At 54.1% G+C, this 13,385-nt stretch overlaps 1 protein-coding gene across 5 annotated transcripts in view; it reads right to left on the reverse strand.

Annotated features, from left to right (window-relative positions):
* Window positions 1-12,934, reverse strand: part of KCP (kielin cysteine rich BMP regulator) — a 35,544-nt gene extending 22,610 nt beyond the window's left edge. Inside the window, exons 1-21 of one of the 5 annotated variants that reach the window (XM_060196533.1) lie at window positions 12,711-12,934; window positions 10,334-10,500; window positions 8,753-8,893; window positions 8,343-8,427; window positions 7,914-7,981; window positions 7,696-7,792; window positions 7,456-7,538; window positions 7,155-7,248; window positions 6,687-6,769; window positions 3,809-3,902; window positions 3,651-3,730; window positions 3,471-3,564; window positions 3,141-3,226; window positions 2,627-2,708; window positions 2,327-2,479; window positions 2,144-2,250; window positions 1,974-2,067; window positions 935-1,461; window positions 670-708; window positions 477-570; window positions 193-384 (exon numbers count right to left, since the gene is read on the reverse strand). In XM_060196533.1, the coding sequence (XP_060052516.1) occupies window positions 193-384; window positions 477-570; window positions 670-708; window positions 935-1,461; window positions 1,974-2,067; window positions 2,144-2,250; window positions 2,327-2,479; window positions 2,627-2,708; window positions 3,141-3,226; window positions 3,471-3,564; window positions 3,651-3,730; window positions 3,809-3,902; window positions 6,687-6,769; window positions 7,155-7,248; window positions 7,456-7,538; window positions 7,696-7,792; window positions 7,914-7,981; window positions 8,343-8,427; window positions 8,753-8,893; window positions 10,334-10,500; window positions 12,711-12,789 (2,539 nt within the window). In that variant the 5' untranslated portion in view covers window positions 12,790-12,934. Of the gene's footprint in view, window positions 1-192; window positions 385-476; window positions 571-669; window positions 776-934; window positions 1,462-1,973; window positions 2,068-2,143; window positions 2,251-2,326; window positions 2,480-2,626; window positions 2,709-3,140; window positions 3,227-3,470; window positions 3,565-3,650; window positions 3,731-3,808; window positions 3,903-6,686; window positions 6,770-7,154; window positions 7,249-7,455; window positions 7,539-7,695; window positions 7,793-7,913; window positions 7,982-8,333; window positions 8,428-8,752; window positions 8,894-10,333; window positions 10,501-12,710 lie in introns of all 5 variants that reach the window. The other 4 variants (XM_060196535.1, XM_060196534.1, XM_060196536.1 and 1 more) reach the window with 4 other exon arrangements.
* Window positions 12,935-13,385: the final 451 nt, after the last annotated feature.

Raw genomic sequence — 13,385 nt, forward strand, 5'->3', positions numbered from 1 at the left:
TCAAGCTTGCAGTTACCTCCTGGGCAGGTGCCCAATCTTCATTCTTATTAAGAACCCTGGCCTGCAAAGGGCACACTTGAAGGGAGGGTATGTTGAATGTCCCCCATCTGGAGCTGGAGAAAGGGGGCTGTGGGAGAAAGAGGGAGCAGGGAGGTGGTGGGTATTGGAGACACAGGGTACTGCAGGTGTTACCGTCACAGGAAGGGCAGCAAGGCCCCCGACGTGGGTGGGCACAGGGTGCAGGCGGGCAGGGCAGGTGCTGGCAGGACACAGAGCCGTCCAGGCAGAGGCAACGACGACAGGGGTCACCAGGTGGGGAGAAGTGCTCCTGGGGGCACGTGGGGGTGGCACCCCCGGAAATCAGGCAGCTTGAGGAGGTGGTGGCTGAGGCGAGAGGGTGGGTCAGGGGATGGCCAGAGTGAGACAGCAGAGGGGGTCCCCGGGGGAAGCAGAGGTCCAAGGGGTGCAGCTCATACCTGGGCACTGCGGGCAGCACTCTCCGGGGGTGAGGACAGGCTCTGGGCACAGCAGGGGAGGACAGCGGCGGCTCAGGCACTGCACATTGCCACTCTGTGGAGCACAGGTGGCCGTTCCAGGCTCAGTTAGTGTCCCAACCCCTATGGGCCACTCTGGGCCTCTTCCCAAGTCCCCCCCGCCCCACCCCCCCACACACTCTGCAGAAGGCGGCTCACCAGACAGCGGCATAGCCTGCATGGGTCCAAGGGGTGCGGGAAGTCAGCTCCGCTGGGGTACTCTTTCCCCCCAAAGGCACAGCCTGGGAGAGAGGGCAGCTCGAGGCGGTGGGAGGCCTTGCTTGACCTCCACCCCATGCATGCCCATGCACCCCTAACCCCAACCCAGTTGGAAATGCCCCCAGCTGGGCCCAGGCAGTCCCAGGAGCCGCCCCCACAACAAGCTGGTGCCCCTCGCTCACCGTCACAGTTGTTCTGGCAGCAGATGCCTGGCAGAGGATGGGCACAGGCAGCCCTGGGGCAGGACCGAGGCTGGCAGAAGGCCTGGCCGTCCTCACACCGGCACTCCTGACAGGGGTCTCCGGGATGGGAGAAGCTCGCACCGTCGGGGAATGCCTGCTCCTCCAGGATGCAGTCTGGGTGTGATGGGAGGTGAGGACAAAGGTCGGGACAGGTGGGTAGCCAGGCCGCCCTAGAGGTGCGTCCCACGGGACTGCCACTAGGGCGCGGGCGCGGGCGCGGGCGCGGGGACTGCGGGCAGTGTGCCCCTGCAGGAGCAGCGCGGTAACGCAGGTGTGTGCGCGCACCTGTGTCTGTGCTGATCGCCCTGGCACAGCCGCTTCCCACCCCACACAGAAGGGCTGGGACACAAAGCACCCTGGTCCCTGACGTCCCACAAGCCAGACCCCAATGTTTGTGGCAGGAGCCCAAGTTGCACAAGTAGATACTCCAATCAACCTGAGCAAGGCTTTCCTGGCAGACAAGTCGCCTGGGACAGGAGGGTGGGAAGGCAGCTTCAAGGTGATACACAAAGACTTTCATGGTTGAGGCTGTGAAGTCCCAAGTTCAGTCCCTGGCACCACCATAAACCAGAGCCTAGCAGTGCTCTGGTGTCTCCTTTTGTATCTCTCTCTCACTGAATATATATATGGTTTGATCCCAGGTCGGTGCACATGAGAGTGTGTGTTCTACTGGGAACACCACCACCACCTGGCCCTGAAAATACATCTTTTTAAAAAAGCAATCTTGGAGGTGGTGCAAAATAAATTTAACTTCACGGTATTTCTACAGGATATTTACTTATTTAAAAAGAAGAAGGCAGAGGAGGAAAAGGAGAAATTCTAACCTCCTACCTTCCCAGACCTGGGAGTTCTGGAAAGGTCTAAGCTGTATCAGACTGAAACAGCTCAGTTCATGGGCCAAGGAAGGGCAAGGTCAAATCCACATACCCCTCCACACACACATATACACACCTCCAAAGGCACGAATAGCAACACCTACCTGGACACTGGGGGCAGCAATGGCCGGGTCCCATCTTGGGCCTGGCACAGGTGGTGGGAGGACAGTGAACCACTGAGCACCTCACTGTCCCTTCCTGGGGTGCAGGGGAGAGGGCTGTGTGAATGGGCCCCACTAGGACTCCATAGGCCGGCGGCCAACAGGGGGCATACCTCGCAGCGGCAAGTGCGACAGGGGCTTCCTGACTCAGTGAAGTTGTGCCCGTTGATGTGCACTTGGCCTTGGTAGGTGCAGCTGTCACAACTCGGGCAGCAGGCACCTGGGCAGAGCAGGCTGGTCAGGGGTGTGGGCTCTGAAAGGTGTGTGTGGTGGAGCCAGAATGGCGAGGCACTCACCAGGGGGCTGAGTGGGGTGCTGGCAGGGTGCTGGAGAGCACAGCACAACCCCACACAAGGGCACCCCGTCTTGACAGGAGCAGGTGGTGCACGGCTGACCCTCGGGCTCCCATTGGATGCCCCCAGGATACTCCTCTCCATCTAGCACGCAGGCTGCACGGTGGGTGTGGTCTGTTACCCTAGCAACGCCTCCCTCTAGGGGGACATACAACCCCCACCCCAGAGGCTCAGCAGCGCCTCCCCCTTTCACCCCAGCCACCCGAGGAAACCCGGTTGCAGCTGTTTCACTTGCGCACACACCTGAGCAGAGCTGGGGGCTGGAGTCAGACGGGGTGCAGGGGGCCACTGGGCAGCCCTGCTCCTCACAAACCACCTCGCCGGCCTGGGGGGAGAATGGCTGAGTGTTGGTTATGCTTCTAAATTCTGCTTCTAAGACCCATTCTGTTTCATTGGTTTAATCCCCCCTGCTTAACACTGTATTCTATTTACATAACCACTGTTAACTAAGCACCGCCCTGCCTCCAGGGCATTGGTTTAATCCTCACTGTTTTGCACGCTTTTTCCTTCTCCCCACCCCCTATCCTATGTACATCCTTTTCGGACCTGACTCTTCCTCCTCAGGATATATAAAGACAAGATTGTGATTAGAGATAGCTTAGATTGCGCTGCGTTCCACATGAATAAAAACTGAACTGCATACCACTCAGCCATGAGTCCCTGGTCTTCTCTCTCTCCCTCCCGCGAAGCTAGCCAGCCCGACAGGTGAGAGTCCCTGAAGGCGTAGGGCAGAGGTGCGGGAGGGGAGAGCACCTACCTGGCAGGTGCAGCGCAGGCAGCGGCTGCCCTCCTGGAGGCGGAAGGTCTCATGGTTCTGGTACTGGTTTCCCTGGTACTCACAGCCTGGACAGGAAGACAGGGAAGGGTGGGGGAGGGGCAGGGCTGAAGGGTGGCCCCCACCCTCATCTGTCCAGTTCTCCCCACTGCCAGCCTGTCCCCGCCAATAGGAGTGACCCAGTTTGCCAAGAGAGGGCGCAGTGAGGACTCTGATGACAGTAGGTGACAGATAGCTCCTCCTCCCATGTTGTGAGCTCAAGGGCGCCTCCCATGGAGCCTGCCCCTGCTGGCGACTCAAGCCTCCACTCACCATCACAGACCGGGCAGCACTGACCACGAACTCTGCCAGGGTGACTGCAGGGCACCAGCGGGCAGGGCCGGGGCTCACACTGGACACTCCCGTTCTGCCAAATGGAGGTGGGGGGTGAGCGTAGGAGAGGCAGGCCCGAGCCCAGGCCCCCCCACACCCCCACCCAGCGGCTACACTCACTGCGCAGTGGCAGAGAGAGCAGGAGTCCCCAGAGCGCACCAGCTCCCCATCGTGGTACTCACGCCCATTCAAGAAACAGCCTGCAGGGGAGAAGGCACGTGAGACCCTCCTGGAGGCCCCCACGTCCTCTACTGTGTTTGTGGGGGGCACTGACTCACCATCACACACAGGGCAGCAGGTGCCCGGGAGGGGCCGGGCAGGGTATGGACACAAGCTGGCACATTCCCGCTGGCGACACTGAATGTGGCCCTCCTGGGGGGTGGGGTGGACATATGGGGCATATCAGCTGTCAGGTGGCAGAAATGACACTGGACACTCAGCTATCCTTTTCTCTCTCTTCCTCTCTCTCTCTCCCCCCTTCCTTCAATAGGAAAAAGAGAAATTGGGAGGGGAGGGGAAGACAGGCAGAGAGAGAGAGAGAGAGAGAGAGAGAGAGAGACCTGCAGAATTACTCCACCACTCATGAAGCATCCCCTTGTAGGTGGGAAGTGGGAGTAGAACCCAGATTCTTGCACAAGTTAACATGTGAGCTCAAACAGGTGTACCCAACACCTGCCCTCTCCTTTTGTATTTATTTATTTATTTATAGAGGTATTTCTTTAGGGGCCAGGTGGTGACACATCCAGTAGTGTGCGCATATTACCATGTGTGAGGACCAGGGTTCAAGCCCCAAGTCCCCACTTGCAGGGGGCAAGCTTCACGAGCGGTGAAGCAGGGCTACAGGTTTCTCTCTCTCACTCTTCCTCTGTCCCCTGTCCTCTCTCCCTCTTGATCTGTTTCTGTTTTTCACCTCTATAAAAAAGGGGAGGAGGAGAAAGGAGAAAATATAATTTTTTTATTTATTAACGAGAGAGAGAGATAGAGGAGAGAGAGAGAGAGAGGTCATTACTGTGACATGTGCAACAACAGGAATCAAACTCAGGACCTCGTACTTCCAGGTCAGTTACTTTGTCACCTTCCAAGCCACCTTTAAGTGTTTTGACTTTTATTTAAATGTGGCATAAGGAATGAACCAAGTATTATTATTATTATTATTTTTTACCAGAGCACTGCTCATCTCTGGCTTATTGTGATACTGGGGATTGAACCAAGGATCTACAAGTCTCAGGCCTGAGAGTTTGTTAGCATAACCATTATGATACCTCTCCTATCCACACCATACTTAAAAAAAAATTAATTTAATTTTTTGCCTCCAGGGTTATTGCTGGGGTTTGTGAATCCACTGCTCCTGGTGGCTATTTTTTCCCCATTTTTGTTTCCCTTGTTGTTGTTATTATTGTTATTGTTGTTATTGATGTCATTGTTGTTAGATAGGACAGAGAGAAATCAAGAGAGGAAGGGAAGACAGAGAGAGAGAGGGAGAGGAGAGACAATTACAGACCTGCTTCACCACTTGTGAAGTGACCACCCCATGCAGGTGGGGAGCCAGGGGCTCGAATCCTTACATTGGTCTTTGAGCTTCGCACCATGTGCACTTAACCTGCTGTGCTACCACCTGACCCCCAAACCAAGTATTTCTTATATGTGTGATACTGCTCAGAGACCTGGCCGGCCCAAATTCACCAGTCTTTTTTTTTTTTTTAGAGAAAGGAGAAAGGAAGACAGAGAGACAGAGACAGACACAGAGCAAGAAGGAAAGACACCATATCACTGCACCATTTGTGGACCTCCCCCAGTGCTACCCATAGTGTAGCCATGTGGTACCAGGGCTCAAACCCTGGGTTTCATGCACAGCAAGGGTTATGCTCTACACGGTGAGCTACTTTCTGCCTCTAGGTTGTTGTACTTTCCCTGGTGTCACTTGCTTCCCTACCAAATTTTTGACATCTAAACATTCAAAAAAAACTGCATTGGGGGGCCGGGCGGTGGCGCACCTGGTTGAGTGCACATGTTACAGTGCGCAAGGACCTGGGTTCGAACCCCCGTCCCCACCTGTAGGGGGAAAGCTTTGAGAGTGATCTCCCCCTTCTTTCTCGATACCTTGCTGTCTCTATCCAATAAATAAAGATAATTTTTAAAAAATTTAAAAACGCATTGGGGGGTGGCGCACCCAGTTAATTGCACACACACGCCATCATTTGGGAGAACCCAGGGAAAAGAAAAGAGAGGAAAGGAAAAGGAAAGAAGAAGCTGCGAGTTGGACACTAAGGTGTACACGTGACACTGCGCCCTTAAAGGGGCTGGGTGGTGAAGCACCCGGATGAGCACACATGTTACAATGTATAAGGACCCAGGTTCAAGCCCCTAGTCCCCTCCTGCAGAGTAGAAGCTTCATGGATGGATGCTCTATCTTCCCCTTCCCTCTTGATTTCTCTTTGTCTCTATCAAATAAATAAATAGAAAGAAACTGCACCCTTGAAATCTTGTAGTTTTGTAAAGCAATGTTAACTCATTTTTTTTTTAAACATCTCATGAAGACAGCAAACCAAAAAAGAGGTGAAATTCAAATTTGATGATAGACTCCGTTCAACCTCATGGAGCCAAAAGGTGATTTTCACGTGAAGTACTAAGATATTGCACACTTCCTTTTTCTGAGACCGTCTTTGAAGTCTAAGTGTGTAATTTACACTTACAGCTCTTCTCACTGGGGAGCAACACTACTTTCTCTTTTGACATTTTACACCTTTGATTTGATTTGATTTTGCAACCAAGGCTTCATGCCTCTAGAATTCATGGAGGTCTACTGAGAGGGAAGGTAAGAGAGAGAGAGAGACAGGCTGAGGAGGAGAAATACCACAGCACTGCTGCTCCACCACTCATGAAGCTCCCCCTTTAAATGGTGCTCCCAAGTGATGACTGGGGGCTTGAACCCAGGTCCTTGGACATGGTAAAGTGTGCGCACTCCATGGAGAGAGCTATCCCCTGCTCCCCGTCACAGTGACATTTCACTGGGTTCTGTGGCCACATGCAGTAGAAAATAGAGCAGACCTCAGTGCCTCAAGTCCAATTGGTTTCTCCTGCCCTTTCTCAGCACCTGCAGGATGTGCTCAGGGGGTGGAAGGAATGAAGGGGGTAGGCCTGCATCTGGGGACTCACCAGGCACTGGCAGATTTGGCAGGGGTCCCCGGGCGCAGTCCACTCTTGGCCATGTTCCCTATGAACATCGTCTTCTGTGCAGCCTGGGAATGGGGGGTTGGGGAATGGGCAAAGAGGAGGCGTGAGCCCCAGCTTCAGCCTTGCCCCACCCTCCTCCACATGCCCTCAGAGGGCTCGCTCTTGAGCCCAAACCAGACCTCACTATGCCTCTGCCTACAACCTTCTGTGACTCCCAGTGCCTAAGAAAGAGCATCACTCTGGTACATGCGAAGCTGGGCATCAAACTCATGATTGAGAATCCGATAGTTTACCCTCTGCTCCCCCTCCTGGGCCACTTCTGTATTTTTTAAAGACACCACAGTACTGCTCTACCACTCATGAAGCTACCCACTTGGTAGCTGAACCCGATCCTCATTCATGGTAAGGTGTGCCCCCTTTGGAGCTATACAATAGGGCCAGGGCTCTTACCTGGGCAGGTGGGGCAGCAGTGGCCGGGCCTCAGAACGGGTTTAGGACAGGGGCTGGGCTGGCACGTCACAGGCAGACAGTGGACCAGGTTCCTCTGCAATGAAGGGTTAGCTGGGAAGCCTCAAGATGTACCCTGCATGGCAGGGGTAGAGAGGACTCTCCAGGCAAAAGGCTTGAAAGACTTATGAAGGGTTGGCAGGCTAATTGGTGTGGCCAGGGAGGAGTAAGGTTGTAAGGAGCTGGCAGACTGTGGGCGTGGCCAGGGACGGGGCGGGACCAGGAACAAGGTGCTAGGACTCACCAGGCAGGAGCAGCGTATGCAAGGGTTGAAACTAGACAGGAAGTCAGCCCCCTCCTCATAGAGTTGCCCTTCATACTCACAGCCTGGGGGTTTGTGGAGAGGACGGGCTGGTTAGCAAAGAGTGGGATCAGGGGGAGGCCCTCTCCCGAGGACAAGCATGACAAACTCCCACACACACACACACACCAGACAGGGTCCCCAGGAGAGTCAGAGCAGAGGGGGCGGGGGAGGAGGGATCACCTGGCCGGCAGACAGGGCAGCACTGGCCCGGAGGCGTGTAGCTCTCCCGGCAGCTGAGCTCTGAGCATGAGGGCCCCTGGCACCGCACGGTCCCTGCCTGCGGGCACACAGTGAGCCCTCCCTGCTGCTGTTGAGGCAGCAGTGGTGGCGGCCGTGGTCCTGTCCCGCCCCCAGTAGAGACATGGGCAGTGGTTGGGGCCAGGTCCCGATTCCCTCACCTGGCAGGTGCAAATGACGCAGGGCTCCAGTTGCCATGTTTCCCCAGCTTTGTGGCCTTCAGGGCAGCCTGCAAAATCAAAGCCAGGTCCCCAAATAAATGCCCCATCCCAGGACTATTGCATCAAAGGGCCACAGACCTCAGAGACAAGTATTTACCACAACTATCCAGCAGGTGACAGCAAAGAAAGTGCAGCTAATAGTATTTCTAGGATATTTCACTTTCATGGAAGTCTGTCTCTCTCTCTTTCTCCAACATGGCAGGCCAGCAGTGACCTGAAGGCACCACATGTCCTACAATCTGTGTGTGTCCCTTTTCTTTGTTACCCATCAACTCCGAGACTCCAGAGTATGTGGGGTGGGGGACCCGGTTGGGGACCCCAGAGGTGTGTGGTAGGTGGGAGGCCCCAGAGCAGGCTGACCTGGCTGACCTGGCTCACAGTGCGGGCAGCACCCTCCTGGCTCCAGGCAGGGGCCTGTCGGGCATGGCGACTGGGTACAGCTTACTGCTCCTTCCTGGGGACAAGGCAGAAAGGTGGCTGTGGGAGGCATCAAAGCCCCAGGGTGCCGGGGCTTCCAGAACCAAACCCTTGCCCCTGGCTGGGGCAGGCCAGAGGGGCAAGGCAGAGGAGCACAGTGAGGGCAGGGAGGCAAGCCACTCCATTCTCACTGCTGTCCTTGCCCACTGCCAGGTTTAATTCAAAAGAACCCCCCAGAATGGTCACCGTGTGTGTGAGGGCTGAACCCCAGAAAGTATCAACAGTACCTTGGGGGGAGAGGATAGCAGCACCTACTGTTTCACATTTGGAACAGTGACAGGTGGGGGTTCCTGGAAACTCACCAGGCAGTGGCAGGTGGTGCAGTCGTCGGGCTTCCAGTGGGCCCCCTCAGGCCAGGAGCGCCCCAACCCCCAGCATGTGGCAGAAGCCGGGCGGCATTCACAAGACTCCAGCTGGCTCACCCGAGTCTGCAGCACCCGCTTCTGGGGGAGCAGAGAGAGATGGAGTGCTGGTCCCCCACCATCAGTGAGGCAGGAGAAGGAAATCTGACAGCTCTGAGGGAGTGGGGTCCTCTCTACAGTCGGCATCCCACTCAGGCACAATGCTCAGTGCTTTGGGGTCTGGATAGGCTCCCGGGGACGGGGGTGGGGGTGTCAAACCACTCACCCTCTACCTCTCCTTTGGACCTTGGAGAGGCCACCTCATCAACAGCTAAAGACAATGGTTCTAGCATCCAGTTGAAGAGCCTCCAGGATGTTAGTTTTGACAAAGCAGATCTAGAAGTTCTGTCACCGACCAGATTAAGGATTTTGGTTCAAGCCCCTGGCTCCCCACCTGCAGGGGAGTCGCTTCACAAGGGGTGAAGCAGGTTTGCAAGTGTCTCTCTCTCTCCCTCTCTGACTTCCCCTCCTCTCTCCATTTCTCTCTATCCTATCCAACATCAATGATACCAATAACAACAATAATAACCACCACCACAACAAGGGCAACAAAGGAGAAAAAATAGCCTCCAGGAACAGCAGATTCGGTGCAGACACTGAGCCCCAGTGATAACTCTGGAGGCAAAAAAAAAAAAATCAGTCCCCACTTGCAAGGGGGGAAGCTTCTAGATTCTGGGAGTCAGTGCTGCAGGTGTCTGTCTCTATCCCTCTCTATTCCTCCTTCTCACTCAAGCTCTCTCTGTCCTATCAATAAAATAAACTAATTAATTTTTTATAAGAAATGCTTTACAAGGAAAGAAAACTTGCACATTAAGATTGATAGTGCATTTGACAGCCAATAAGAACTTCTCCATGTGCAAAGATTTATTTATATGCTGGGTATCTCTGTGTGTTGGTGTTTTTTGTTTGTTTGTTTGTTTCTTTTCTTCTTTTCACCACACCTCTGCTCAGCTCTGGTTGCTGGTGGTGCTGGGGACTGAACCTGAGACTTTGAAGCCTCAGGCATGAAAGTCTGTTGCATAAACCTCTATGCTGTCTCCCTGGTCCTATTTATTGTTTGTTTTTTTTTTTTTTTTATGCAGCACCAAGAAACAAACCTAGGGCCTTAAGTACATGCTGAGTGGCTTCGTTGGTCCAATTTTCTCACTGTTGATTTCTTAAGAGACAGAGATGAGAGATAAATAGATAGAGGAGAGAGAGAGAGAGAGAGAGAGAGAGAGGGAGAGAGAGGACAAAAACAGCACTGTTCCACCATCCAAGGAGCTTCTCCCAACCCATGCTGTCATGGTGCTCGCATAGAGTGCTGGGGCTTGAACCCAGGCCCTTGTACATGGAAGGCAGGTGCTATACCCAAAGGACTAGCTCCCAGCCTCTCCACATGCATTTAAAGTAAAGCTATGCTACAGCCCCAGAGGTTCCCTGCCGCCCAGAATTTGACCCTCCTCCCCTTTCCACCAACCCTGCCTCCTTCCCCCAGGGTACCTGCTCTCTGAGCTCCACCAGCTCAGCCTCCAGCCTTTCCAGACGCTCCTTCAGGGAGCCCTGCTGATTCTGGGTGCCCCCAGCCAGGGCTAAAGAGTGTGCCTGCAGTTGGGGCTCAAAATCATGTGTGTCAGTGAGCCCAGGACGCTCCCTGGGGGCAGCTTCACCTGCAGGGCACAAGAATCCGGGGTGAGACTTCCAGGTGGTGCAGGGGTGGGGACTTGAACTTGCATTTGTGAGGTCCTGAGTTCAATCCCTGGTACCTCATGTGCCAGAGTACTGCTCAGAGAGCTTCTTCTTTTCTCATCAATAAACTAATGCATTAATTCATTAAAAAAAGATTTATTGGGCAGCTCCCTGGGTAAGATGCCTGCCTTGCCACAGTCCTGGCCCAGGTTAGAGCCCTCAGCACCACAAGGAAGGGGCCGCAGCACCAGGAGCAGCTCAAGCTGTGGTGTCTCTCCCTCTCTGTGTCCCTTTAACTGGATGAAAAAGTGTCTCAGGAGTAGAAGAAATACCATGCAGGAGACTGGGCAGTGGTGCGCCCAGCTGAGCGCACATGCCACCATGCACAAGGACTTGGCTTCAAGACCCCAGCCCCCACTTGCAAGAAGGAAGCTTCATGAGCTGTGAAATAGTTCTGCAGGTGTCTCTCTCTTTCTCCCTCTCTAGCTCTTCTTTTCCTCAGTTTCTCTTTGTGCTATCAAAATACTTAAATAAATAATAATTATTTTTTAATCATGCACATGTGAGGCTCAGGTTCCTCAAATAAAACAAACACACATACTAGGGTCATGTGGGTGACAGCTCACTGGGTAAGATGCACACTTTGCCATGCTCAAGGACACAGGTTCAAGCCCCCAATCACCACATGGGAGCACCCTGCACGGAGGAGGCTTCACAAATGGTGGAAGAGTATGGTAGTCTCTCCTCTGTCTCTCACCCTCTTTTTCTTTACAAAGATCCAAAAATAAAATAAGGAGGAAGGATGGCAGTGCACCTGGTTAAGTGAACACATTACAGTGCACAAAGACCAAGGTTCAAGCCCCTGGTTCCCACCTGCAGAGGGAAAGCTTCACAAGTGATGAAGCAGGGCTGCAGGTGTCTCTCTATCTCTCTTCCTCACTATCTTCTCCTCTCCTCTGGATTTCTGGCTGTCTCTATCCAATAAATAAAGATAATTTAAGATATTTTTTTTAAAAAAGGAAAATCCACCAGGAAAGGTGGCATCATGCAGGCAAGAAGTCCCAGCAAAGCCCTGAGGCAAAAATAAGTGAGTTTCTCACTAGCACAAGTCCTATAAAGCAGAGGGAACAATGCCACCAACTGACCCCTTCTGTTGCCACCAAGTTGGGAGGTGTGTGTGTGTGTGTGTGTGTAGATTTAGCCCCAAACCTAGCTTTCCTCTTTCCAAACATGTTGCCCTTGGTCCCTTGGCTCTGTTAATGCCATTCCCACCTCTCCAGCAAGTTGGGGTATAGCTTCTCCTTTATGTACTCCTTCACAAACCCCAGCATTCTCACTAGCTCCCCCCCTCTCCTCTAAGCTTCCACTCCAGACTGTCCTCCCAGCCTCCACCTGTTGTTCCTCTCAAACCCACCTCTGAGTGCTTTCCAAGAGCACCCTTGTCAGTCTCCCTGCTAATGTCCCAGTTTTGGCACCCCAGTAAAAGTTAGCACCCACACCTCTTGTAGCCATTCCCACCCCAAACCCACTTCAACACTAGGAAGCGCACCCCAGAACCTGGTGTCCAAGCCCTAACTCCAGCCCCTACCCCAACCATTGACCCCAGATTCCTCCTCTACACAAAAAGGGGATCAGGAGATGTTGGGGAGTTCTCAAGTGTCCTGGAAGGGGGAAATTTGGGCTGGTCTTCGCAGGGAACCCCCCCCCCCCAAGAAAAAAGAAAGAAAGAGCTCCTCCAGCGTGGCACAAAACCTGTTTGACTCCCCTTTCCCATACCCCTTCTGCGATGCCCCCTCCATGCCTGCCTACTCCCACTCCTCCACCCCCAGAAGAGGACACACACAGAGACTCAGAGTCAGCTCCAGCTGGGCCTCCTTCTAGGACAAATAATTAACTCCAGATTCCCTGGCAGCCTCTCTCTCCTGTGGCCGCCTGCAGGAATTCCTCCCCATGCCTGAGCTGGGATACCCCCAGCCACCCCCAACTCCCCTTACCCGCCACAGACTTCGGCCCCAGCTTCCCTGCTGGCCCCACCAAGCAGGCTCCTGGCTCCTCTGCGGACTGGGAGGACCAGGGAACACGCATTCAGAGCGGAGGCAGGGCAAGCAGCTCTGGTACGAGATGGTCCCCCAAGACTGAGCTGAGCAAGAGTTGGGGTGCACAGCAAACCCCACCCCGCGCCCCACCTTACCCCCTTGAGTCTCTGAGGCGGCCACCAGACCCGTGAGCAGCAGGACAAGAGGCGGCAGGACCGCCCGAGTCCCCGCCATGGTCGCTCTGCCCCGCCTGCCTTCGTCTGTGGTCCTGCTCCCTGCTGGGGCAGAGGGGAGGCGGGGAGGGGACGAGCCAGGCCCACGCCCACCGCGCTGTGTGCAGGAAGCGCCCCGGGAGTGCAAGGCCTGTGGGTTATCTGGACTGAGAGAGGGGACTCCAGCCCCAGCTAGGAAGTGCAGCGCCCCCCCTCCCCCTGATCCGGGGGCGGGAACCACAGGAAACTTGGGGGGTAGGGGGGACATAACTTCCTGCAATCTGAGCCTGGAGGAGACCCTGGAAATAAACACTAATTCAGAGGCCCCAGAAGTGGTGCAATGGCAAGAGAGCTCTGGACTTGAAAACATGGAGCCCAGAGTTCAATTCTTGGTATTGTATGTATCAGAATGATGCTCTAGTTTTCTCTCTCACTAATAAACACATATTTAAAAAAATATTTTTTATTTATTTTACATTAATTGGGGGAAGAGAGAGACAGAAAGACCAAAGCATTGCTCAGTACTGGTTTGTGGTAGAGCTAGGGATTAAACCTGGGACCTCGGAGCCTCAGGCATCAAAATCTCCTTACATAGCCATTATACTGTGTTCCCAGCCC

This window comes from Erinaceus europaeus, chromosome 8 (genome assembly GCF_950295315.1).
Source record: "Erinaceus europaeus chromosome 8, mEriEur2.1, whole genome shotgun sequence".
NCBI classification, from domain to species: Eukaryota; Metazoa; Chordata; class Mammalia; order Eulipotyphla; family Erinaceidae; genus Erinaceus; species Erinaceus europaeus.